We start from the raw sequence: 24,712 nt of genomic DNA, 5'->3' as shown, positions 1-24,712 counted from the left end.
ACAGGGCTATTTCCCTCATAAAATAAATCCGTCATGGACCTTGTCCTTAGGAAAACACAACACATAGGACCCAGACTGTGTGTTCGCTAAACGGTTACAACCATAACCTTGAGTTTTGAAAATGGCCTTTCCTGTGTGTCCTCGCTGTAAGGCAACCATTAAAACCTGAAGCTCATTTTCCCTAAATAGCTGAAACCCCCAGCAATGGAGGGCACTGTGAGCATCCAGGAACCAAACTGTCCTGCTCCTGATAAAAACGGTGCACACAATGGCTCGTGCCCAAGTTTTCCCACTTGTGGCAAGTCCTGGCTGCGGGCCGCAGAGTTGAATTTCCCGAGGTCGCTCGACTTCGCGAGGGGCGAGGTGCGGGTTGTTTCACCACACCGACGACTCGGGTAAACTCTTTCGGCGAGAGGAGATTCAAGATCTCGAGTTGCTGGGACCGAAAAGGCTTCAGTGAATGGCGCGATTGGGAGCCTGGGCAGGCGGGAGCCGCCGCGCCGCTGCTCTTTCAACAGGCGATTTGTTCTCCGGTCTGTGGCTCATTTCCATGCAAAGAGCCTGACATCAGAGCACCTTTTGTTGCTAAACGCTTTCTTTCGCGTCGAGGGGAGAGAGTCATGTGGAGCTGGAAGAGCTCATTTTCGAGAGAGGGGTCCCGAGGCGCGCCCGCCCAGGGGCAGAGGCCTCGCGCTCAGCCCAGCAGGGCCCTGCCCAGACTTGCTGGAAGGGACGAGTCGCGCGCCTTCGCCAGCCCGTCCCGGTCCCAGGAAGAACCGCCTTTGCCGCGGCTTTAAGTGCCGCGGGGCCGCGGCGCTCCCCGCCGTACCACTCGGTGGTGCGGACTTTGCCTTCTGCTACCCAGCGGCCGCGCCGAGCCCGGCTGAGAAAGTTTTGGAGTTGTCAGTAGCGCGGCCCGCTGCCGCCTAGAGCCGAGGTGCGGGCGCCTGCGAGGGGGCCCCCGCGGGGTCGCCGAGGCGGCCGGGGCATGCGGTGCGGGGGCGCGGCTCGCTGACGCGGCGGGCGGGGACCGGCGCCGGTGGGCCGGCCGCGCTGCGCGCTGGTGCGGAGCGAGGGCGCCCTGGGGACCCGACCCGGACGCACCGCCGGCGAGCGCGCGCGCGGGACGCGGCCATGGAGGACGCGGGAGCAGCCGGCCCGGGGCCGGAGCCCGAACCCGAACCCGAACCCGAGCCGGAGCCCGATGGGGGCGCTGGCATGTCCGAGGCGTTCTCCCGGCTCTGGACCGACGTGATGGGCATCCTGGTGAGTTACCTGGAGCCGGCGGGCGCGGGAGGGGCGGGGCACAGGCCCCCGGGCGGGACAGCCCTTTCCGCGACTCGCGCTCCCTCCGCGCTCGCCCGAGCTGGCAAGCCCACTCCTCGGAGTCGTCCTCTCGCTGCCGGCCCCAGGGGGTTGAATACACATCGTTTAGGATTTCAAGCCCTAATTAAAAAATAACCAGCCCCAGATCCCATCAAAGATCTTTCTTTAAACAGTCGGGTGCGATGGTCACCAGTTTAATCTGGGACACCTGCTGAGAGGTCGGTGTGGAAAAGTCTAGAAATCTTCCTTCAAAGAGTAGATGTAAATAAGTAGTACTTGGCTGCTGTGCTTTCACAGTTGGACTGGGAAAGAGGCTGATGGATGGGAATGATGTTTATCTCTTCACCATTTGTTGTCTGACCACGAGAGGAAAACAAACCATCTTCTCAGAACCGCCAAAGAGTGCCCTTACTCTGTGTGCAGTTTTTCAACTTGTAGCATTACAGGATATTTGTTTTATGTTTGGACCGAAAAACAATAGGACTTATTTCGCTGAATGTGTATTGTCATGTATTTTGAAATGCCCAGTAACTAAAACCGCCCATGGATTTGGCATAATTTCTGAGAAATAGTTCTTATGCATGGAGGATGAAGCTTTCACTTGTTCAGGGTTCAAAACCCTGGGGAATTAGTAGATGTATTTTGGTGGAGCTGTAGGTAGGCAGGTAGACCGGAATCAGATGGGTGGGCGTTATTACAGTCAAACATCTCAATCTACATATGAGGAGTCAATTTCACTGTAAAGATTTGGAATTGGCAGTTGTCGGGAAAAGTCTCTATTTACTTTGCGGTCTTTCATCTTTCTAATGGAAGGTGTAATTTTTGAAAAAAAAAAAACTCTTCTTTGGGGTTGGTGAGAAGTGTTGCTGTTTTTTGTTTGTTTGTTTTTGCACAGGAATTAAGCATTGGGTTTTGGAGTGAGTGAGGCTGGGTCAAATCCCCACTGTCCCTTATTGACTGACTGCTTGACCGTGGCGGAGGTATTCAACCCCACTGATCTTCAAGTTTCATTACCTGCAACATGAGGCAAAGAAATGAGATCTTCAGTTTCATTACCTTGCTTTAGATTCTCTGAGTTTTAGTTATGTTGATGTGTATCTAGTGCTCAGCATACTGGTATATAATAGGTACTCAATAAGTGATAGCTGTCTATTTTCCCACCCCTGCAAATAGTCCTATGTCTCATCTTTCCAGACATCCTCAAGTCAAACCTAACTCGTTTTTAGGTGTTCGTTGGTGTTTAGGAAAACCAAGGAAGATTGACGGAAGATTTCTGCTTTTTTTCACTCTCTAGTCTTTAGAAAAATTATGTTTTTAAAAAATTTTAAATCTCAAGTTTTTGCATTTTCTGAACTTTATTTATGAATATGGGCCTTTAGTGAAATTTCAGAAAACCCAATGAATACTTTAAAGTTATAGTGATAGATTGTTTTTTACATCAGTCAGGCAGGAACTTACCTTGTTATTTATTTCTTTCTTAGATCCTGCTTTGTAAATTTTTAGTCACTGAGAAAATTGGTTTGATAACATCACATTGCATCCCTTACTTGGGTGTGGCTATGGAGGGGAGCGCTGAAGGGCCTCATTTAAATGGGAGTGTGGGCTCTGGGTTGCTTGGGGGGGGGTGGTTGGCAGGTGGCACTTTTTGAAGATTTGCTTTCCCTTCCCTGGCAGATTCCAGCGCTGTTGGGTCAGTAGTGGCAGAGTGTTCTTTGGCTGATTTAAAAGATGGGGTGGGGCTGGAGAAGCTCAAACCTGTTATTCAAAGGGCAGATGTAAGAGAAAAGAAAATATGTACTTCTTACAGAGCCAGTAGTTCAGTACAAGGCTGGGAAGAATGTAAATGATTGTCCCAAAGCAAGTATGTTCACTTCTGCTTTCCCATCTTTTAGACAATCTTATTTTCCTTTGGGGGTAAACTTGGACATCAGGATTGTTCCTTAGTAAAATTCAGAAGAAGATAATGTTTATCTCTCCTTTTGCATGTCTGTAAAAAGTCACCACCTTAAAAGGATCTTATTCTTTCTGCTTTTAGAAAACAATCATCCACGTGTTTAGAGGAAACTGTCTTTCCAGAAATGTATCAAGACAGAATTGACAGTTGACTTTCTTTGTTCTTTCTGAGATAAAAGAAACCATTTCCTCCATTTTTTGAATAAGATTTGCAGTCTGTCAACCTGTACAGGTGAAGTTACTTGACCAATGGCACAGACACCTTGTTAGTGACAACCACAGACTGTATCCCAGTTTTCAGTATAGGCTGATGCCATGATACTCCCCAGTTAACTGTCCCAGATCAACACAGCAAAAATGTATTTACATCCAGTATTTTAGGAAAATGCTATTTGGAAGCGTTTTTTAAAGGACGGAACTTGAGGAGAGTAGAGGTAGTAGGAATTATACATCCAAACATACTTGCAAGGCTTCAGGCACAGTAGCTTCTTTACTTTTTGGATTCCACAAAGTGTAGAAATCAAACCTCCAAGCCTGTTGAGTTAAATATTTTTTAGGTGAATGAGCACAGCTCCCTTTTCCAACTTGAGAGGCACTGAGCATCCGCCCCGGGATTTTGTAGGTTTCTAACCCTCTGGGGCATAGATCTCAGTAAATACAGGATGGTTGTTGGAGTTCATTAGGACACATTCTGCATTTAAATTAATTCAGTCCTGCACAGTTCTGAACCAACCAGTTGCTTTTAGATAATTTGTTAACAAATGCTTATTTAGAGAAGAAATAGTAGTATAATTTATGGCATGAAAATGTTGGAGCTGTGCTAGAATGAATAAATGCTAGTAAGTGAATATGTAAATAGAGAATTCGGAGAAAACGAGCTTACCAAAACACTAGCCCTTGTGAATGCCTGGAGGGCAGGGTCAGTATTTTACCCCCTACCCCTTTTTTTAAATCTCTGGTACTTGGGACTTACAGGGTCCTGAGTACAAGGTTTTATTGAATGGAAAAGGAAGAAAGTATATACTTCTGAAATGCAAGAGCCACATCAAAGCCCAGTACTGTAGAGACCGTACCTGTTGCAATGGGGTAGATTTATGAAGACATTAATAAATTCTGCTCTTCCTTGAACTACCACTCGAGCAGTTTCATCATGTAAACCAGAATCCTGGTGCTTCCACTGGAAACGTTAATGACAGATTGTGAAATGTTTGTAAACCCTGAACAATCAGACCACGGCTTTCTTGTGAAATTTGTTCTTCAGTTCCTAACTCCGCAACATGTGGTCTGCCTGGGTTTTCAAAGCATGTCACCTTTCACGATGACATGGTTACATTTCTGCGGAGAAGTGTGAAACAAGTTAGGATCCTATGGGATTTCTCTCTTCTATCTTTATGTTGCAGACACAACATTTCTTTTGGGGGGAGGCGGGAAGGGTAGTGGTTTTTATGAGTAGGAACTGCTGTAGTTATTAGATATGGTAGTTCACTTTTCTGGCACTGATTATCCGTTCCATAAGTTGTGATGGTTCTGATTTTTCCTTCAGAACTGGAGGACTTCTTAAAGCCGAGCCAGTCCTTGAAAGCTAGTTGCTAACTGGGAAGGGAGGAGAAGGGAGTTAGTAAGTGCCTATTGTTTGCAAGATCCTGCAAGATGCACCTCCCCCAAACCTTATTTTTCCTCTGTTCCCTGCTTGGTTCCTATAATTTACACCCATTTCCTAGCAGTGCTTAAGAGAATATCCATTGTATGGCAATACTGTGGGCCGTCCCCCATTCTTACGCCTATGTAAGCCACAGAAAACTATGTAGTAGACTTCAGTCCAAAAACTGTTATGTTTATCCAGTCTTGCTATTTACCAAAGAAAGTCCTTAAACACACACACACACACACCCACCCCACTCCTTTCTCTCCCCCAATTGCTTTGTAGTTTTAGGCAAAGTTTGGGGGAGGGGAGATGTTAGTAAGATCCCCAGGAGGCTTTGCAAACGCCTTTGAAAGCATTAATTTACGTATTCTTTGGGCGGTGTCTCCTGTTTAGCCCATCAGCTAATGACTTAATTAATTTTAGGTCTTGGAATTTGAGAGTCAGCCCCAGTTTTAAATATTCTGACTTCATCTTAATTTTATGTTCTCGTTCGCCAGCTGAAAGGCTCGTGGTTTTTATAAGTGCATTTGCAGGGCGATGGAGCACAGGGAGCAGAGACCTTGGAAGTGAGCCCTCCACCCCCTCATTTAGAGGAGGAATTAAAGCCTCAAGGTACCAAGTAGGGAGCAGAACTCTATAGCCTCCTGATTTTCAGTTCTTTGCCAGAGACAAAATTAAGTCTCATAATTGTGGCTGGAGTCACTAAATCTTTTGCTGTAGGAAGAGACCCCTGCCCTACAGTGACCTTTCACGCCTCCCCCCAACCCCCACTTATTGCCTTCAGCCGACATTCTCTACCTTGTAACCCCTTCCCTTTTCCACCTCATTTACCACCGACACTTGTTTTTCATTGTTTACCCACTTTCTGATGATAGAATGCAGCTGGTGGGGGTGGGTCAGGGAATGTTTCCAAGCACTGGGTCCCAATACTGTCCTGGGCCCTTCCCGTACTTCCTTGATTCTCTCCTGTGACCAGTGAGCATTATTGTCTCCATGTCACAGTGGAGATGTACACATGGGTATCCTCAGTCACACAAATAGTAAACAGGACCTGGGATTTGGATCATGTGTTGTTTCCCAGAAGATAACCCCTACTAGCAGCTTTATGGTTTATTCTTTCACGTATCTGTTTAATCAGCCTTTTTGCTTAAGCTGTTGAGCTAAGTACTAGCGACACTTGCCCCTGGCTTCCAGAAAGACATACTTTTGTAGGAAGACCTGCAGCAGCCCCGGCGTCCCTCATGTAAAGAAGCACTTAGTCCTGCAGTGCCGTGGACACAGGGTGGGGGCACCGGCGGGGGCATGGTGTGGAGGGAGGCCACTTTCCAGTAATGACCTTCAATTGGGACCGAAACGGTGAGTTAGGTGTTAGTTAAGAGCTGTTCCCCGGTGAGGGGTTGAGAGGTGAAGAAGAAAGAAGGGAAGGCTGGGTTTCCGGGCGGAGCCAAGGGGAATAAACATGAGGTAGCAGGGAGCACGGAGGTGGGTGCAATCATTTTCTGGGCTCCAGGGAGCAGCCAGTGCAGAATTTGACAGACACCCAACATGATCCCTTCTGTGTCTTACAGAAGTAACTTTGGTGGGTGATGAGTTGGCCATGGTGAGACCTGGGCTAAATGTTTATGGAACATACCATGTGATGTATCTGGCTTCCATTAGTCCCCATAGTTCCACTCAGTATCTCTAAGTAGTCAAGGGTTGCTCCGTGGTCCCTTTCCAATGGTGATTCTCTTAAGCTCACAAGTAGGCTGGGTTAGTGCAAGAGATCTTTAGAGATGTTCTAGTCCTTGGATTCTTTTTTGTTCAGAAGAAAAAATACCTAGGCACATGTATGCGTACACATATCTATCTACCTGTCTTTATCTGTTGGAGTGAATGATGTGCTGTTCCTTAAGGAGGGGAATTATTATTTGTAGCAATATCCACAGGGTCTCACAGCTGACTGATCTTTAATTCCATCCTCTAAAACCTAATTCCAGAGAAGAGCAAAAGAGAGAGAAATATTCAGTTGTGCATATTAATTCAGAAGCAGATCTGTCGCTCAGTTTTACAAAGGATATAAGAGGAAAACCTGTAACTAGTAGCTTGTCTAATGTATTGTTTGTAAGGGTGCTTTTGGCTTCAGACTTAACCATAACAATCTCACAATGATACATGATGTGCTTACTCACGGTCTACGCAAGTTCTTATCATACAGTAGAAATAAAATGGACCTCAGAATAGTGGATTTAAGTGGGTAGAGGCTAAGGCTCTAAGAACTAACTAAACCATTTAATGCCCATGAGTACAGACTAAGACTGACACTGTCAGACTTAACCAAACCTTCGAACTAATTTTGAGGTAAATTGTATTTTTGTGACCATTTGGATTTGTCATTTTTCAGAAGCTTTCTTATTGATTGATTGATTGATTGATTGACTTTCGGTAATGAGATCCGAAAATGGTTGCCTTAGTTGTACTCCCAGCCAGCTGTCTAGTGTTCCATCTTTTGTTCCATAATATGTTTCACTGGATGGCATTAATTCTTCATGAGAGGAGATGCTTCATTGAGATAACCTCGCTTGTATTTTTCCTTGCATGTCAGTCAGGTAATAGAGACTTGTAGCACAGATGCTGAGTACCCAGGCTTTCGGGTGTCTCTGAGACTCAGAAGACAAACGCTTGATAAGGAGACAGTTTTTTTCCTCTCTGTAATCAGTCACTTATTCTCTGAAGGGCTCTCTCATTGTCTTTCACCCTTCTAGAGTGATTGGTAAAAGCGTGAATATGTTTGTATTTATAATGAATGCTCACTGGACTCTTATGCCCTCTCACAGAAGGTACGCTGCGGCTTTCCTTGGTGTGTGTGATGCGGATTTGATTCAGTCCGTTTCAGTGGGCCATCCATTGCTCGTTAGTTTGATTTTACAGCGCGTAGTGTGAGGAGGTCTAGTGTGTCTACCCGTGACTCTATGCTTGATTTTGGCTTCATTTTCTCTCCTGCTATTCAGGTTAATAGTGGAATAAAAGTGAAAGAAAAAAATGCATTTGATTTTAATTTTAATGAAAAATGCCATTTGAGAAAAAGAATGAAAAAAAAAATCTTGGTATGTATCCTGAACTCTAGTTACTTTAAAATTTTATCCTAGTTAATTTTGTGGACTTTTATATATATATATATATAGAGAGAGAGAGATGGATATATATATAGATATATTTAAGTTTATGTATTTAAGTTATGTATTAACATATGTATTTAAGAAATCTCTACAACCCCAAGATCAAAAGTCATGTGCTCTTTCAACTGAGCCCGCCAGGCACCCCTGGACTTTAATACTTAAGACTTCCTGTCAACCTCCAAGTTTCTTATTAGAGCCCAAAAAATGTTTATAAGCTTTTTGGGATGCTTTTAAAAAGGTAGTGTTGCAAAATTAAGTTATCTGTAGAAGAAAGGAATATTCGAGTTTAAGAATAAAGCTCTTTGCTATAGGCTTACACTCATTTTCAGAGGATTTTAAAGACCTCGCTTACAAAATAAAGTATTGGCGATTTTACAGATGTCTATATTTGGGAATACCCAGGGTTAAAAAAAAATTTTTTTTGGAAAAAGACAATGAGATACCCCTACACGCCTATAACAATGGCCAAAATGTAGAAAACCATCAACACCAAATGCTTAAGAGCATGTGGAGTAATATGAACTCTCATTTATTGCTGATGGGAATGAAAAGTGGTTCAGACACTTGGGAGGACAGTTGGGTGATTTCTTAGAAAACTGAACATACTCTTACCATCCAATTCAGCAGGTGTGCTCCTTGGTACCATAGAAGTTCAAAACTTATTTTCACACAAAAACACACACAGATTAGTTTATAGCAACTTTATTCATAATTTCCCAAACTTGGAAGCAACCAAGATGTCCTTCAGTAGGTGATTGGATAAATAATCTGTGGTACATCCAGACAATGAAATATTTTTCAGCACTAAAAAGAAATGAGCTATCAGGCTATCAAAAGACATAGAGGAAACGTAAATGCATATTACTAAATCAAAGAAGCCAATCAGAAAAGGGTTCTGATTCTTTGACATTTTGGAAAAGGCAAAACCGTGGAGACAGTGGAAAGATCAGTTTTTCGGGGGGTGTTCGGGAAAGGGAGGGATGAACATATGGAGTAAAGAGGATTTTTATAATGGTGGATACATGTCATTATAAATTTGGGCAAACCCATACAAGAGAAAGTATAACACTAAAAGTGAACATACTGTAAACTTTGGATTTTGAGTGATAATGAACTGCCAGTGTAGGTTCATCAGTGGTTGTAACCATACTACTCTGGTGGATCTGATGGGATTTTTGTTGTTGTTGTATACATGTATGTGTATATATATACATATATATATGTAAATCCCATACATACATACATATATATATTTTTAAAAGATTTATTTATTTGAGAGAGAGCATGAGAGGGGAGGTCAGAGGGAGAAGCAGACTCCCCATGGAGCTGGGAGCCCAATGCGGGACTCGATCCCAGGACCCTGGGGTATGACCTGAGCCGGAGGCAGTTGCTTAACCAACTGAGCCATCCAGGCGCCCTTGTTTTTTTTTAACAACAACAATGCAGGGCTTGAACTTACCCTGAGATCAAGACCTGTGCTGAGATCAAGAGTCGGATGCTCAAATGTCTGAGCCATCCAGGCGCCCCTGATGGGTTTTTTACAACACTATGAAAGCAATTGTCCACTTCTCATTTGACACTGACCACAAATTTGACTCAAGTCTGGCACTGTCTGCCTCAGGTTAAAGGCTCAGTCCTGAAGAGTATCTTTACTCCAGATGGCAGTCCAAGTCCAGGTGCTCACCTGAGCTTCTGACAAACTACTACGAATCAGAGGTTCCGATGGCCTCCTCCTCAGGTTAGATTACTTTGCTAGAGCAGCTCATAGAACTCAGGAAACCAACTTACAAACTCAGTCAACCGGTTTACTTACTAGATCACCAGATCACCTGTATATTATAAAGGGCTATCACTCGGGAACAGCTAGATGGAAGGGATGCATGGGGCAACGTGTGTGGGAGCTTCCGTGCTCTCTGGGGTGCCACTCCCCATAACATCTTGTGCTCACTAATCTGGAGGCACTCTGAAGCCTGTCCTTTTGGGTTTTCACAGAGGCTTTATTACACAGGCATGATTGATCAAATCATTGGCCATTGGCTATGGATTCATTTCAGTCTTGAACACCTTTCCACCTGCCTGCAGGTGGGGGTGGTGGGTTGAGATTGAAAGGTCCCACCCTCTGATCTTCTGGTCTTTCAGGCAAGCAGCCTGATCTTGAGGCTTTCTAGGGACCCCACCATAGGGCACTTCATTAGCATAAACTCAGGTGTGCTCAGAAGGGCCTCCACTGAACTGGTAAAGATAGTCTTATGGCTCCAGAAATTGTGGAGTTTTAGGAGCCCTGGGCCAGGATTGGGAGAAAAGTCAAGTACGTAAAATCTTATTATAAATCACAATGCCACAGTGGGAGATGTTGATAATGGGAAGATCTGTGTGTGTGTGGCAGGGCAGGGGGGCTGGGAGATCCTTGCACCTGTCCCTCACTTTTGTTAAGAATCTGAAGCTAGTCTAAAAAAATGAAGTCTTAACAAAAGGAAGTAATGATACATCTTTTAAAAGTTTTAAACAGAGAAGAGTAACAGAATTAGAACATTTAGAAACAAATTAAACATCTTAGAAAACTGAAAGATTGTTCTGAAGGGTAGTTAAGAACAAAAGGAGTAGTTCAGACTGTTTGGGTTTAAATCCTAGCTTCCAATATTTGGTGGATGTGAGACCTGGCAAGTTCCTTAACCATTCTGTGCCTCAGTGTCCTCATCTGTAAAATGAGGATCAATCAATTATGGTGAGATGAATTGAATCACTAAAACTGCATGGCATGTGGTAAGCAGATCATAAATGTTCATTTTTATAATAGTTGGATCTCCTTTAGTTAGACAGCAAATTAATTTTCCTTCACTTTTCATCTTTAGATGGAGGGATGATCTGATTTCACATGCTCAATTTAGAATTGATATTAACTGTTGATTTAATTTATGTGAAATCCCTTTTTAAAATACATAGCTTAAAAATAAATGGATAAGGGGGCACCTGGGTGGCTCAGTTGGTTAAGTGTCTGCCTTAGGTTCAGGTCATGATCCCAGGATCTTGTGATCAAACCCCATATCAGGCTCCCTGCTAAGTGGGGAGTCTGCTTCTCCCTCTCCCCCGTGTTCTTGCTCTCTCAAATAAATAAATAAAATCTTTTAATTAAAAATAAATAAGTGCATAAATTCGGGTTACGTGTTAGGAAATATTTGTTAAAAATATTCCCTATACTCAGGCACCTGGGTGGCTCAGTGGGTTAAGCCTCTGCCTTCAGCTCAGGTCATGATCTCAGGGTCCTGGGATCGAGTCCTGCATTGGGCTCTCTGCTAGGCAGGGAGCCTGCTTCCTCCTCCTCCTCTCTCTCTCTCTCTCTGCCTGCCTCTCTGCCTACTTGTGATCTCTCTCTGTCAAATAAATAAAATCTTAAAAAAAAAATATTCCCTATACTTAAGAGTAAAAATGTATAAGACTTGTAATAGGCAGGGTTTTCTGAAGGCAAGATGTATTGTAATGAAAACATATTTTCTGGTTAAATGGAGTTCAAATTGCAATAACGTGAGATCTTTTTTAAGAGTTGACTTGTTAGAAACACGTAAAATATCAAAAGCATCCACTTAACTAATGATTTTATTTTTTGAGTGTTGAACTCATGTGAATGTATTGGATCTGCTTTCATTATCTTGAGCTTTTTCGTGAAATATTTTCCCAGGGTTTCATTGAATTGATCACTGTTTCTGTCAGGATTGCCAGCTATTTATTCTGGATGTTTACATCTTCGTTAGGAGTCTTCAGTGTCTAATCAAGAATTTATACAAATATCACATGGAAGTGTCCCCACTGGACACATTTCAGTGTGAATATGGTAGAAAATGAGATTTGTGCCACTTATATACTACATTTTTTTGGGGGGGGAACTTCATTATGACTCTAAAGAAAACCGAAAGGAATTGGAAATCTTTGGGAAAGTCTATAAAGACCATGAACATTTTGTACTGGAGAGATGAAACATTTCATTTTTAAGGCATATTTTTTCATGAATTATAATTTAATTGAAAACTTTCTATAAAAGCATAGCATTAGGACAGAGTCTACTGGGGGAAGGTCATTGCCGCCTTCAGCAACACGTTACTCCAACTTACATAACATGTGGGGTCCAGGTGGTGACTTAATGAAAGCCCCTCATAACATTGATGCATGTGGTGATTTGCCTTGATTGGGCTATTATGAAATTGAGACTCTATGGTGAGCTTTAAAGCAAATAGGTATCAAATGATTCATAAGTGGTACATGAAAGATATAGTAAAATCCATGTGATGTAACTTTAGCATTAACAAAGAGTCTGTGCTGTTTCAACAGAACAGCATGTCAGCTAGTAACCCCCACATTCTATATCAAAGGACTCCCTAGCTTCTGTCACTGAAGGGCTGTGCATTCCAGACCTTGTGTCTTTAGAAGGCGGGATGCCTTCCGTGGTGGATGAACTTCCATGGAAACTGAGAACAGAGACAAATAGAGCTAATTCACTCCTTAAACATAAAGAGATTTTTAGCAGATCACATCACTTACTCTAAGAGGTGCTGCTGTAGAAATTAGATAATGATATTTACATTGTTATAATTCCTTGCACTTCACCGTGTCTTTACATACATTGATGGTTTAAAGCTCTTACAGCCATCAGAGACCCATTCTTGTTGGCAGCCTCTGTTCTTCAGCTATGTGAGTAAGCTTGGGTTCCCAGTTTCCTTTTTCAAAAAATGCTGACATTTCATTACCCCGATTTCACTACCCATAATGCAACAATTGCTAGTTGATTTTGGCTTCTGCAAATTTTAGACTTCTGAGTAGATCTGTTAGATGTGAAACACTGAAATTGTGTTTTTGCAACCGCTTGCAAATGGCCGCCTGAACTAGACCAGACCCAGATAGATGTGGGCTCTACTATTCTTTGAGCAGAGTTTGGGGGTAGAGCCAGAAGGGGATCTGCAGTCTGTGTTTTCCCATTTTCCACCCGGGCTGCCTGGTTTCTTCTGCGGTCTTGGCTGTCAGTGTGGGTGTATGTCAGGATGGCATATACTTAGGGCTTTGAGGGCTCACCGCTTCCAACGAGGCAGAGAGAAGCACAGAGGTCTGGTGTGCCTCGTTGTCACTAGGTTGCTACACATTCTGGAACAACACCACTTTATTTCTCATGACTTCTAGTTCTTCTATTGTGGAAAACAGGAAGGCCCTCTTCCCCAGCCATGGGAAAGGCAAACTGTCCTGTTGTCAGCCAAAAAGTTTTTCAAGCTGCAAAACAGTTTGTTTTTGTCATAGAAGGTTTGACTTAAAAAAAAAAAAAAAAGCAAAAAACCAAAGACTTCTTTGGAAAGACACATAAACCTGTTGTTTGTATACCTGTGGACTTACTTGCAGGCAAGTATGAGGATGTTCTGTTTCAAGTCCTTAGTAGGAAGGGGAAAATCCAGGGCAATTGTTGCTCAGAGGCACTGAGTTACAGATGGTTCCAGAGAATCAGCCAAAGACCAAGCGAAGGAGCCAAAGCAAGATTGGTTGGAGGCCTGAATTTGCTAGTTAGGTCAAGATAAGTACTGAATTATGCAATAGCGTTGGCAGAAAGGATTGATGAGGCTCTGAGTGTTGTTTTGGTAGAAAAATGACTTAGCAAAATGCGTGGGGATAGGGGTAGGGACACACTACCTTTTGTTCCAAGAAGGTCCAAATCAAAACAAGCTCTATTAGTGCAAAGGAGAGCAGGCGGCTGTTGCGGCAGTGCCTTAGTTGTGACTAGTGGTCCCTATTGCACAACGATGACTATATTTTAGACTCTGAAATATCTTTTTTAAAACTCAAAGTGATCACCTTTTTTAATTTTTTTCCATTAAATTTAAGTCTTCACTCCTTAGACCATTAGCAGTTATTGGTTTATTGGCTTCTGGTTTTCTGATGTTACGTGTGTCTGTTGTCCTGTATGGGTTTCTGTTTTTAAAAATACGGGTGTATATTCTTTGTGGCATTGTAGGGAGAATGTCAGGGTAGAATCCAGATTTTTTTCTTCCAATCGAAAGAACGTAGAAATTCAGTTGTCAGCAGATTCTTTGGAGGACTTTCTTTACTGATTCCTACACTACTTTGCATACTGTGCTTCCTTGACGCTTCAGGGCTCAGTGGCTAGAACAAAGAACATTCGACAACTTACTAGCCAGTCAGCCATTGGAATTATTTCCTTCCCCAAGGAGTTTGGAGCTTATATTTTTTTGCAGTAGTTAGAATATTCTTCTCTGAAACTTGACTGCTATAAAGACTTGTTTATGAAGCCTCTTTAGCAAAGATGCAATGGGACAGAAAGACTGCATGACCTAGTCATGATAAGAGCAGTATCGACGTTAGCTGATATTTATTGATCATATATTATGTGCCAAACACTGTACTAAATTCTTTTTATGCATTATCTCATTTCTTTTTTCTTTTTTTTTTTTTAGATTTTATTTATTTGACAGAGAGAGAGAGAAATCACAAGTAGGCAGAGGCAGGCAGAGAGAGGAAGAAGCAGGCTCCCGGCTGAGCAGAGAGCCCGATGCGGGGCTCGATCCCAGGACCCTGAGATCATGACCTGAGCCGAAGGCAGAGGCTTTAACCCACTGAGCCACCCAGGCGCCCCTCTTTTTTTTTTTTTTTTTAAGATTATTTATTTATTTATTTATTTGACAGACAGAGATCACTAGTAGGCAGAGAGGCAGGCAGAGAGAGAGGAGGAAGCAGGCTCCATGCTGAGCAGAGAGCCCGATGTGGGGCTCGATCCCAGGACCCTGGGACCATGACCTGAGCCGAAGGCAGAGGCCCCAACCCACTGAACCACCCAGGCACCCCTCATTTCTTTTTTTCAATTAAAGTATAGTTGACCCAATCTTACAGTAGTTTGAGGTGCATAGTGATTGGACAACTCAGTGTGTTTTCCTATGCTCCCGCCAAGGGTAGTTCATCATCTTGTCACCGTAGAACGCCATTATGACGCCATTGTCTCTATTCCCTATGTTGTACCTTTCATTCCTGTGATGTGCTCATTCTGTACATGGAAGCCTATACCTCCTGCTCTCCTTCATCCATTCTGCCCATCCCTCCACTTCCTCCCTTGCCTGAACAACCATTAGCTCTTCTCTGTATTTATGGGTCTATTTTGCTTTTGTTTTGTTTTGTTGTGTTTAGATTCCACATATAAATGAAATCATGGTATTTGTCTTTCTCTGACTTACTTCACTTAGCATAGTGCCCTCTAGGTCCATTGGTGTTGTTGGAAATGGCAAGATTGTACTCTTTTTTTATGGCTGAGTAATATTCTAATGTGTATATATTTCACATCTTTATCCATTCATCTATCAGTGGACACTTGGATTACTTCTGTATCTTGGCTGTTGTAAATAATGCTGCAATAAATAGAGGTGGGCTTGTATCTTTTCAAATTAGTGTTTTTGTTTTCTTTGGGTATATACCCACCAGGGAATTTCTGGATTATGTATTCTTTCTTTCTATTTTTAGTTTTTCTGAGGAAGCTCCATACTGCTTTTCACAGAGACGGCACCAATTTTTATTCCCACTAGCGGTGTACCAAGGTTCTTTTTCCTCCACAATCTCACCAACATTTGTTATTTTTTGTCTTTTCAATTCTAATGATTCTGATAGTTGTAGGGTGATATTTCTTTGTAGGTTTGATTTGCATGTCCCTGATTAGTGGTGCTGAGCTTCCTTTCATGCATCTGATGGCCATTTGTATGTTTTCTTTGGAAAATAACCATTCATGTCCTCTGCCTACTTTTTTTTTTTTAAGATTTTATTTATTTATTTGACAGAGAGAGATCACAAGCAGGCAGAGAGAGGGGGAAGCAGGCTCCCCACTAAGCAGAGAACCCAATGCAATCCCAGGACCCTGAGATCATGACCCGAGCCGAAGGCAGAGGCTTAACCCACAGAGCTACGCAGGCATCCCCTCTGCCTACTTTTTAATCAGATTAATTTGTGGGGGTTTTTGGTGTTGAGTTGTGAAAGTTTTTATCTATTTTGGATATTAACCCCCGATTGGCTATATCATTTGCAGATAATCTTCTTTCATTTAGTAGGTTTGACTTTTTGTTTTGTTGATGCCTTCCTTTGCTGTGCAACACTTTTTATATTGGTGTAGTCCCAGTAGTTTATTTTTCCTTTTGTTTCTCTTGCTTGAGAGGATATAACTAGAAAAATGTTGCTAAGCCAGATAGCAAAGAGATGACTACGTATGCTTTCTTGTAGGAGTTTTACGGTTTCAGGTCTCCCATTTAAGTCTTTGCGTCATCTCATTTTATTGTCCAAATAACACTGTGAGGTGGTCTTATGGGTTAAATTGTGTTCCCCAAAAGAAGATATGTTAAAGTCTTAAGCCCCTCTATCTCAGAGCGAGACCCTGTTTTGAAATAGAATCTTTGTAGCTTTAATCAAGTTAAGATGAGGTTATTAGAGTGGGCCCTCATTCTGTGTGGGGAAATTTGGACACAGACATGGAGGGAAGGTGATGTGAAGGCACATGGAACATATGTAGATGAAGGACTGGAGTGATGGACCTGTACACATCTGTGAGGAACGCCAGAGATTGCTGGCAAGTGCTAGCTAGGAGGGAATGATTTCCCTACAGGTTTCAGAAGGAACATGGCCTTGCTGAAACCTTGATTTTTGGTCTGCTAGGCTCTAGAGCCAGGAGACCATAAATTCCTTTTTGAAGCTACCTGGTTTTGGTACTTTATGTGGTAGCCCTGGAAAACTGATATGGGTGGGTGCTTTGTTCTCTCCTTTCTCCAGGGAAGCAGCTGTTGGGAAAAGGTGGAAAGTATTAGGAGAGTAGAACTTTGTCCGCTTTTAGTACTTTGCATGGGCCAACGACTTGACCAGCAGGAAAAGGAAAATGGAGAAGATGGAGAAGTAGTGAGCCCCAGTAAGTGCCTGACCATGGCCGCACAGACCTCTGGGCGAAAATGTTTACTGGGTGTGGGTGGGTTCCACTCGGGGTGTCGGGGACAGACTCCTCTGTTCCCCTCCCAAGTGCTCAGGAAGTAACAAGTGTGACCAAAGATGAGGAATGAAGTAAACTTGGGAAGAGGAAGAAGATGTCCCATTTTCCACGAACAAGGCCTCAGCCCAGCTTATGGCTTTTCCCTCTTCTCCTGCTCCCCATTATTATTACTGCTATATAGACAGTTGACCCTTGAACAATGCAGGGTCAGGGGCACCAACCCCCCACAGAGTCAAAATCCACATACAACTATACCCATAGCCTACTGTTGATCTGAGCCTTACCAGTAATATAGTCGATTAACACATTTTGTGTAAGATATACTGTATTTTTTTAAAAAAAGATTTTATTTATTTGAGAGAGTAAGAGTGAGCAAGAGAGAAAGAGAGCATGAGCAGGGAGCCTGATGTGGGGCTTGATCCCAGGATCCTGGGATCCTGAAGTCAGGATCTGAAGGCAGATGCTTAACCAACTGAGCCACCCCGGTGCCCCTTATTATACTGTATTCTTATAATAAAGTAAGCTAGAGAAAAGAAAATGTTATTAGAAAATTATAAGGAAGAGAAAATGCATTTGTAGTACTAATCAAAGAAAAATATCAAAGAAAAATATATTTTAAGGATACCAGTATCCTTAAAACTCTTCTGTCTCTGTGCATTCATTCCATTTTCCACTTTCAGTACAGCATGAAACTGTAAGTTTCATGGGCTGTTCAGCCTGTTTTCATAAGCTAGGTTTTGTGTTAGATGAGTGTGGCCCTCTGTTGGCTGATGTCAATGCTGAGGCTGCCTCGGCTGAGTTCTGATGTGTAGTAGGTGAGCCTTACGCAGTGCATTTTCAACTTAGGATAAATTTACTCATTTAGTATTAGTTTATTGGGATGCAGCCCCATTGTGAGGCTGGGATAACCTGTATTCCATCAGGACTGTGTTAGGGAAGGAGGGATAGAGGTTTCTGGATGAAAATATTGACCTCTGTTTGAGATGCCTTCTGGTACCAATGCCCACTGCCCCCCTCCATCAGTGAGACATCCTTGCTGTGGTGCGGGATTTGGGGAGTCAGAAATCACTCCCTGCTCGATTGCTGAGGGTTTGAAGTGAACGTAAGAGAGGATATGGAGGAAGTGGAAATAATTTAGATTATGTTCCCTGTAGATTCTTCACTGGACATTTTAATTAAAATCCTACAGGACATTTCATTCTAACAAGTTCAGACCCTGGAATAAATTTGTTTTAATCCTCATCCTTCATTCAGAATCAATGCCTGCACAGAAACGTCTCTGTAAAGTAGAATAAAAATGGATGGTTAGAAAAGTAAATTTTTTTTTTTTTTTTTAGATCATCTGTAGCCTATCCTGTTATGTTAGGAAGGGACTGCTCCCTGTAGTACATTACTGTAGATTACTTTTCCAACTTGAGTTCAATGATTCAAGCCAAAACCTTCATCACTTCCCTTTGGAGGCTATTACACAGCCCAGCAGACATCCTATTAAGCTTCTGATTCGCAAAGGAAAAGGAAAGTTTTAAAGTTGAGACTGAGAAGGAAGATGATTCATGGTCATGAAAGAAGAAATCCCCCAAAGTTTTCAGAGATGGCCCCCAGCTGCCACCCCTTCCTCTGGGCGTATACTCATCATGAGGCCCCAGCAAGTCGACGGAGTGAGCACATGGACCAGAATATAGTCCCTTAGGAGAATCATTAACTTGGAATCAAACTCAGAAACAGGCAAAAAAAAAAAAAAAAAAAAAAAAAAAATTGGGTGCAGACACTTTAGTGTGGGAGTAGAAATGCAAAAGTTGGCTGCCTGACCACATATAGAGTTTATGATTCAATATTTAAGACGAATATAAAAGCAGAAATTGCTATAGTTGGGGCAGGAAATGACTCAAGACCAAAAGGAAGATTTCTGTTGATGCATGGTCAAGGTGAGATGAGTTAATTCCGGCCAGTGGCTCTGCCCAGGATAGACTGGCTTGCTGACACAGGGCCTGGAGGGAACACAGGTTAGTGTGCACTGTGCCCGAGAGTTCTGACAGCAGAAACTATTGCAAAAAGAGTAAAAATGACACACAAAGTCAAGGGTGTCAATATTTACAAAATAGAGAACATTCTATGATTAGCAAAATCCTTTTCTCCAAGTATTTCACTATGCCCCATTTTGACCAGACAAGTTCCTGGCTGTCTGCTTCCCTGTCAAATGACTTAGAGTTCTGGACTGTTCTTGTGGCAGAAAGCTTGAGATAGCAGAGTCAGTATTTCTCTTCTACGTGTGCTTTAACGCCCACTGTTTATGTCATCCGTTTGGTAGTTACAGCCTGTGTGCCATTTTCTTTTTGTTGGATCACATTCTTACCATCTTTTAATTTTTTCCCGAGACCTGTTGGGGTGCCTCGTGTTCCCTACCAAGATGCTTTGGTTCTCCTGCTGTAGGATTTTATAAGGAGGGAGGTAACACTGTAGTTCTCTTCCCCTCGACCCCCGACCCCATAACCGCAGTTCTTGTTAGGAAATCAAATGCTGTTTCCCTACTTTCTTTACTTAGTATGCCTTGCTACTCCTTGCTGTTGTCATTCAGTTAAAGGGAGCTTCAGTGGAAGGAGAGATTGGGCTAGAAAGATAAGAATAATTTAATTGAAGTGTAGTTGAACACATAGTGTTACATTAGCTTCAGGTGTACAACGTAGTGATTGGCCACCTCTCCCCACTGTGCTGTGCTCACAAGTGTAGCTGCCATCTGTCCCCATACAGCACTGTCACAATGTCATTGACTGTATTCCCTGCATTGTACCCTTTTATCCCTGTGACTTAATTCATTCCAGAACTGGAAGCTGATATCTCCCCTTCACCCATTATCCCCATCCCCCTTCTTCCCTCTCCTCTGGCGATCAGCAGTTTGTTTGTTTATTCATTTGTTTCATTTTTTAGATTTTACATATAAGTGAAATCATATAGTATTTGTCTCTGATTTATTTCATTTAGCAAAATACCCTCTAGGTCCATTCATGTTGTTGCACATGGCAAGATTCCATTTGTTTTTTTATGGCTGAGTAATAATATTCCATTGTATGTATACACCACATCTTCTTTCTCCATTCGTCTGTTGATGGACACCTAGGTTGCTTCTGTATCTTTTCTATTGTAAATAATGCTGCAGTGACCACAGGGGTGCATGTATCTTTTCAAATTAGTGTTTTTGTTTTCTTTGGGTAAATACCCACTCGTGGAATTATTGGGTCATATGATATTTCTATTTTTAATTTCTTGAGGAACCTCAAAACCGTTTTCCCCAGGGGCTGTAACAATTTGCATTCCCACCAACAGTGTAAGAGGGTTCTTGTTTCTCAGCTTCTCCAACACTTGTTATTTCCTGTCTTTTTGATTCTAGCCATTCTGGCAGGTGTAAGATGATATCTTTCTGTGGTGTCGATCTGCATTTCCCTGATGATTAGTGGTGCTGAGCTTCTCATGTATTTGTTGGCCATTTGTAGATCTCCTTTGGAAAAATATGTATTGGAGTCCTCTGCCTATTTTTAATCAGGTTTTTTTGTTGTTGTTGTTCGTTTGTTTTTTTGGTGTTGTGTTGCATAATTCTTTATATAATTTGGATATTAACCCCTGCAGGGATCATGTTTTGAGGAGGAGATGTTTAGGAAAGGCAGAGACTGTGCCCAGGAAGTTAGTTGTATTGTATTGTACAAGAAGGTGTAAATACTGGGAAGGAATGAAGCATAAAATGGAATAAGAAGGAAGTTCATTTACTTGGATGGTTTGTCTGTACTTGGGGGGGTGATGGCAGGTTTCGAAGTGCCTGACCTGAAATGCCTGGACTTTGTATAATAAGTTTGACTGGTATTTAAGTTTGGGCCTGGACTTTGTCATTTGTCAGAATGAATGAAAATGAGGCTTTCACTGAGGTACTCTTGTCCAAGTAAGTTCTCATCTTTCCTCTTCATCATCTATGTAATGGGCTCTGATGGATTGTGGAATTCACAGGTGGCTCTTTATCCTAATTCTGGGTGTTTGGGATTTCTCACACTGCCTTATCTGTGTCTGTGGCTCCCTATTTTGATTGCAATTTTCTGAGAGAGAATCTGTCCTACAGCATATAGAACTGTGTATCATTTGAAGAGATGACCATGTTGGTATTGAGTTCTTTTGAGCTAAACCATGGAAAATGGGGAAATCATGACTCTTTCTTTACTTGTGCCTCTTTTTTTTTTTTAAAAGATTTTATTTATTTGACAGCGAGCGAGAGAGAGATCACAAGTAGGCAGAGAGGCAGGCAGAGAGAAAGAGAGAGGGAAGCAGGCTCCCTGCCAAGCAGAGAGCCCGATGTGGGCCTCGATCCCAGGACCCTGAGATCATGACCTGAGCCGAAGGCAGCGGCTTAACCCACTGAGCCACCCAGGCGCCCCTACTTGTGCCTCTTTAAAAAGTGTTCATCACTGGGGCATCTGGGTGGCTCAGTCGGTTAAATGTCTGCCTTTGGCTCAGGTCATAATCCTGAGGTCCTGGGGTGGACCCCAGCATTGGGCTCCTCGCTCCGTGGGGAGTCTGCTTCTCCCTCTCCCTCTGCCTGCCCCTTCTGCTTGTGCTCTCTCTCTCAAATAAATAAATAAAATCTTTTTAAAAAAAAAAAGTGTTCATCACTTACTACTTTTTTTTTTTTTTTGAGATTTTATTTTTAACTTATCTCTATACCCACTGTGGTGCTCGAACTCAGAACCTGAAATCAGGAGTCACCTGCTCCACCAATTGAGCCAGACAAGCACCATTTTTAAGATTTTATCACTTTTTATTTTGAATTGCTATCTCCAATTCATTGTGAACCAAAGCAGGGTATAAACCCCTATCTAATATAATTATATAAATACATGGTATATTTGTGCAGTTTCCCCTGTACAAAGCCATCAACTCCTTGAAGGCTGAACAAGCAGTTTGGTTTCCTGGCTATATTTTATTTTACTTCATTTTATTTCATCTTTTTAAAAAATTTTAGGTAGTTAACATTCCATGGCTGGATGTAAATAGAGTGGTCAAGGAGGGAGCTGAGAATGAGCCAGAATGCGGAAGGAGGGAAGCCCTTTTGAAGCAGGGAGAACATCAAAAGCCCTAAGATGGGCATGAACTTGGAGAATTCTAAGAACAGAAGCAAGGCCAAAATAATTATTGTTTGGAGAGCAAAAGAGATTTGAGAGTGGGTCAAAGAGACACTCAGGCCAGGTGACATTGGCTATAGTCAGGGTTCTATTTTAAGCAGGATTGGAAGCCATTGGAGTTCTTTTTTTTTTTTTTTTTTAAGATTTTATTTATGTATTTGACAGAGAGAGATCACAAGTAGGCAGAGAGGCAGGCAGAGAGAGAGGGGGAAGCAAGTTCCCCACTGAGCAGAGAGCCCGATGTGGGGCTCAATCCCAGGACCTTGAGATCCATGACCTGAGCGACCTGAGCCGAAGGCAGCAGCTTAACCCACTGAGCCACCCAGGCGCCCCATCATTGGAGTTCTTAAATTAGCTTATATTTTAAAAAGATCACTGACAGTGTTATGGAAAATGGACTATAATGAGGAGGTATGGGAGTGGCTTGGACCAGACTGCCGTCCAGGAGTTGGAGAGAAGCACACAGACATAGGTTTGGAGGTAAAGCCTCTGAATTTGGGCTGGTGGTTAGCAGGGCAGAGAATTGAGGATGGCGTTTAGGTGTTTTGCCTGGTCATCTAGGTAGACCGTCTCTGGTTGTGAGGGTCAGGGTGGGGAATCGAGATGAACCCAGTATCAGTCGGCTAATTATGGTGAGAATTTAAAACTTCCAATCAGACTGGACTACCTTGATGTTCTCTTTTCTGTAAGGAAGTCCACTTGGGAAATTTGATTAGGACCAGAGATGCTTGGAGGTGGGCAGTCCATCCTGTTTCCCCCAACTCTGCACCTCTCTTAGCTGGGTCTCTAGAATGGGCCAGGATCCTCACCCACCCTGGAAGGTGCTAGAGGCCCCGTCACTCAAGTCACTCACCGCAGCTCTGTCAGCAAGAGGCAGTGGCGCCTTGTCCCTCAGAGCAGACAGTGGTACAATGATTCAGGTTTCCATGCTGGGGTGATAGGAGGGGGCTAAGGTAATCGAAGGGGCGGATTTGAGAGATGTGCATGAGAGAAATGATGAAGCAGGGCAGCTGGCTTGAGGTTGGGTAGGATGAGGGAGGAGGCATCCTCATGCTGACATGTCAGTGAGCCTCAGCTCATGGGTGCAAGAGTGATGGGCATGTGATGGGCGTGTGGTGGGGGAAGTAAAAAGAATGAGTAGCCTTCACGTGCGTATATTCTTCAGCTGACTTTTTAAACTTAGGGTCCCAGTCTGCTCAGTTTTCTTGACATTTCTAAGGGCATTTGCTCACTTAAAAGAGACCTTCAGGGCCCCCCTCTACCCTGAACCTTTTCCACGATGCATGACCCACATGTTTTCTCCTAAAATAAGACGTGTTTTCACATTAAGCTCATTGCTCGTCTGGGGCAACGCGGTGACTTATGGTGTAAGTAGCAGTCATTTGGCTGCGGTCCCTGGTGCTCACCGACCTCTGTGGGCAGACAGAACTGTTCTCAGGTGTTTGAGAAAAGTAGGCCCTAACCTCAGACCCCATGGTCATGGTAGAATCCATTGTGTGGATGAAGGCAGCAAATCCCAAATGATCGTCAATGACCAAGGGGAGAGATCGCTTCCTATCCCGCTATCTGCAGTTGGTATAAACACTAACACATATGCAGTGTCTGGTACTTAGAAGTAGGATTCCAAGTAATATATTTTTTTAAAGATTTTATTTATTTATTTGACAGAGAGAGTGAGAGACACAAGCAGGCAGAGCAGCAGAGGGAGAGGGAGAAGCAGGCTCTACACAGAGCAGAGAGCCTGAGGCATGGCTTGATCCCAGGACCCTGGGATCATGATCTGAGCCCAAGGCAGTCTCTTAACCAATTGAGCTACCCAGGTGCCCCAAGATTCTAAGTAATATTTAAATGGAGCTTTGTCACTGTGTCAGACTTAATTAAATGCCTCAAAAATTTCCAATACCTCTGTGGTACTGTTCCTAAAAATAAAATGCTTGATGGATAGAGCTGTCCTTCAGCTTTGTTTAGACAATTAGTTCTCAAATTTTGGTACTTAGTAATACTTGCTAAGGTGTATTGAGTGCTTACTGTGTGGCAGGCACGGTACTCAGTATTATGTGTGGGTGTGTCTCTCAGGCTTCACATAGCCCTGTGAGATGAGATGTAGGGACTGTCCTCATCACTGCATTTTACAGATTAGGCCAAGTGAGGTTAGGTGTTTGTCCATGGTCACACGGTGCTACAGCTGGGATATAAACCCAGGAATTCTGGCTTCATAGCTCATTTTGGTTTCTACCACACTCCAGTATGTAGGTGAATCTTTATTACTTTTAGATTATTCCTCTTTCCTAAGAAGAGCTATGAGCCATTGCCACCCTGGAGATGTGGGAGTGTCTCTGATGGCCAGGTTCTGGCTTGCCGGAAGCATCCTTCCTTCTGTGTGACTGTGCCTGGCAAGATGGCGGACAGGAAGATGGGCAGGACAGGGAAAGGGGAGACAGTTTTCTTTACTGGAGTATAATGAACAAAA

At 43.0% G+C, this 24,712-nt stretch overlaps 1 protein-coding gene across 4 annotated transcripts in view; it reads left to right on the top strand.

Annotated features, from left to right (window-relative positions):
- The first annotated feature begins 376 nt into the window (after positions 1–376).
- The window catches only part of SASH1 (SAM and SH3 domain containing 1), a 197,114-nt gene continuing 172,778 nt past the window's right edge, over positions 377–24,712 (top strand). Inside the window, exon 1 of one of the 4 annotated variants that reach the window (XM_046005200.1) lies at positions 377–1,266. In XM_046005200.1, the coding sequence (XP_045861156.1) occupies positions 1,135–1,266 (132 nt within the window). In that variant the 5' untranslated portion in view covers positions 377–1,134. The remainder of the gene's footprint in view (positions 1,267–24,712) is intronic. The other 3 variants (XM_046005201.1, XM_046005202.1, XM_046005203.1) reach the window with 3 other exon arrangements.

This window comes from Meles meles, chromosome 5 (assembly GCF_922984935.1).
Source record: "Meles meles chromosome 5, mMelMel3.1 paternal haplotype, whole genome shotgun sequence".
Classification (NCBI taxonomy): Eukaryota; Metazoa; Chordata; class Mammalia; order Carnivora; family Mustelidae; genus Meles; species Meles meles.
Note: the sequence above shows the minus strand (reverse complement) of the source record. Positions and strands in the feature narration are given on the sequence as shown.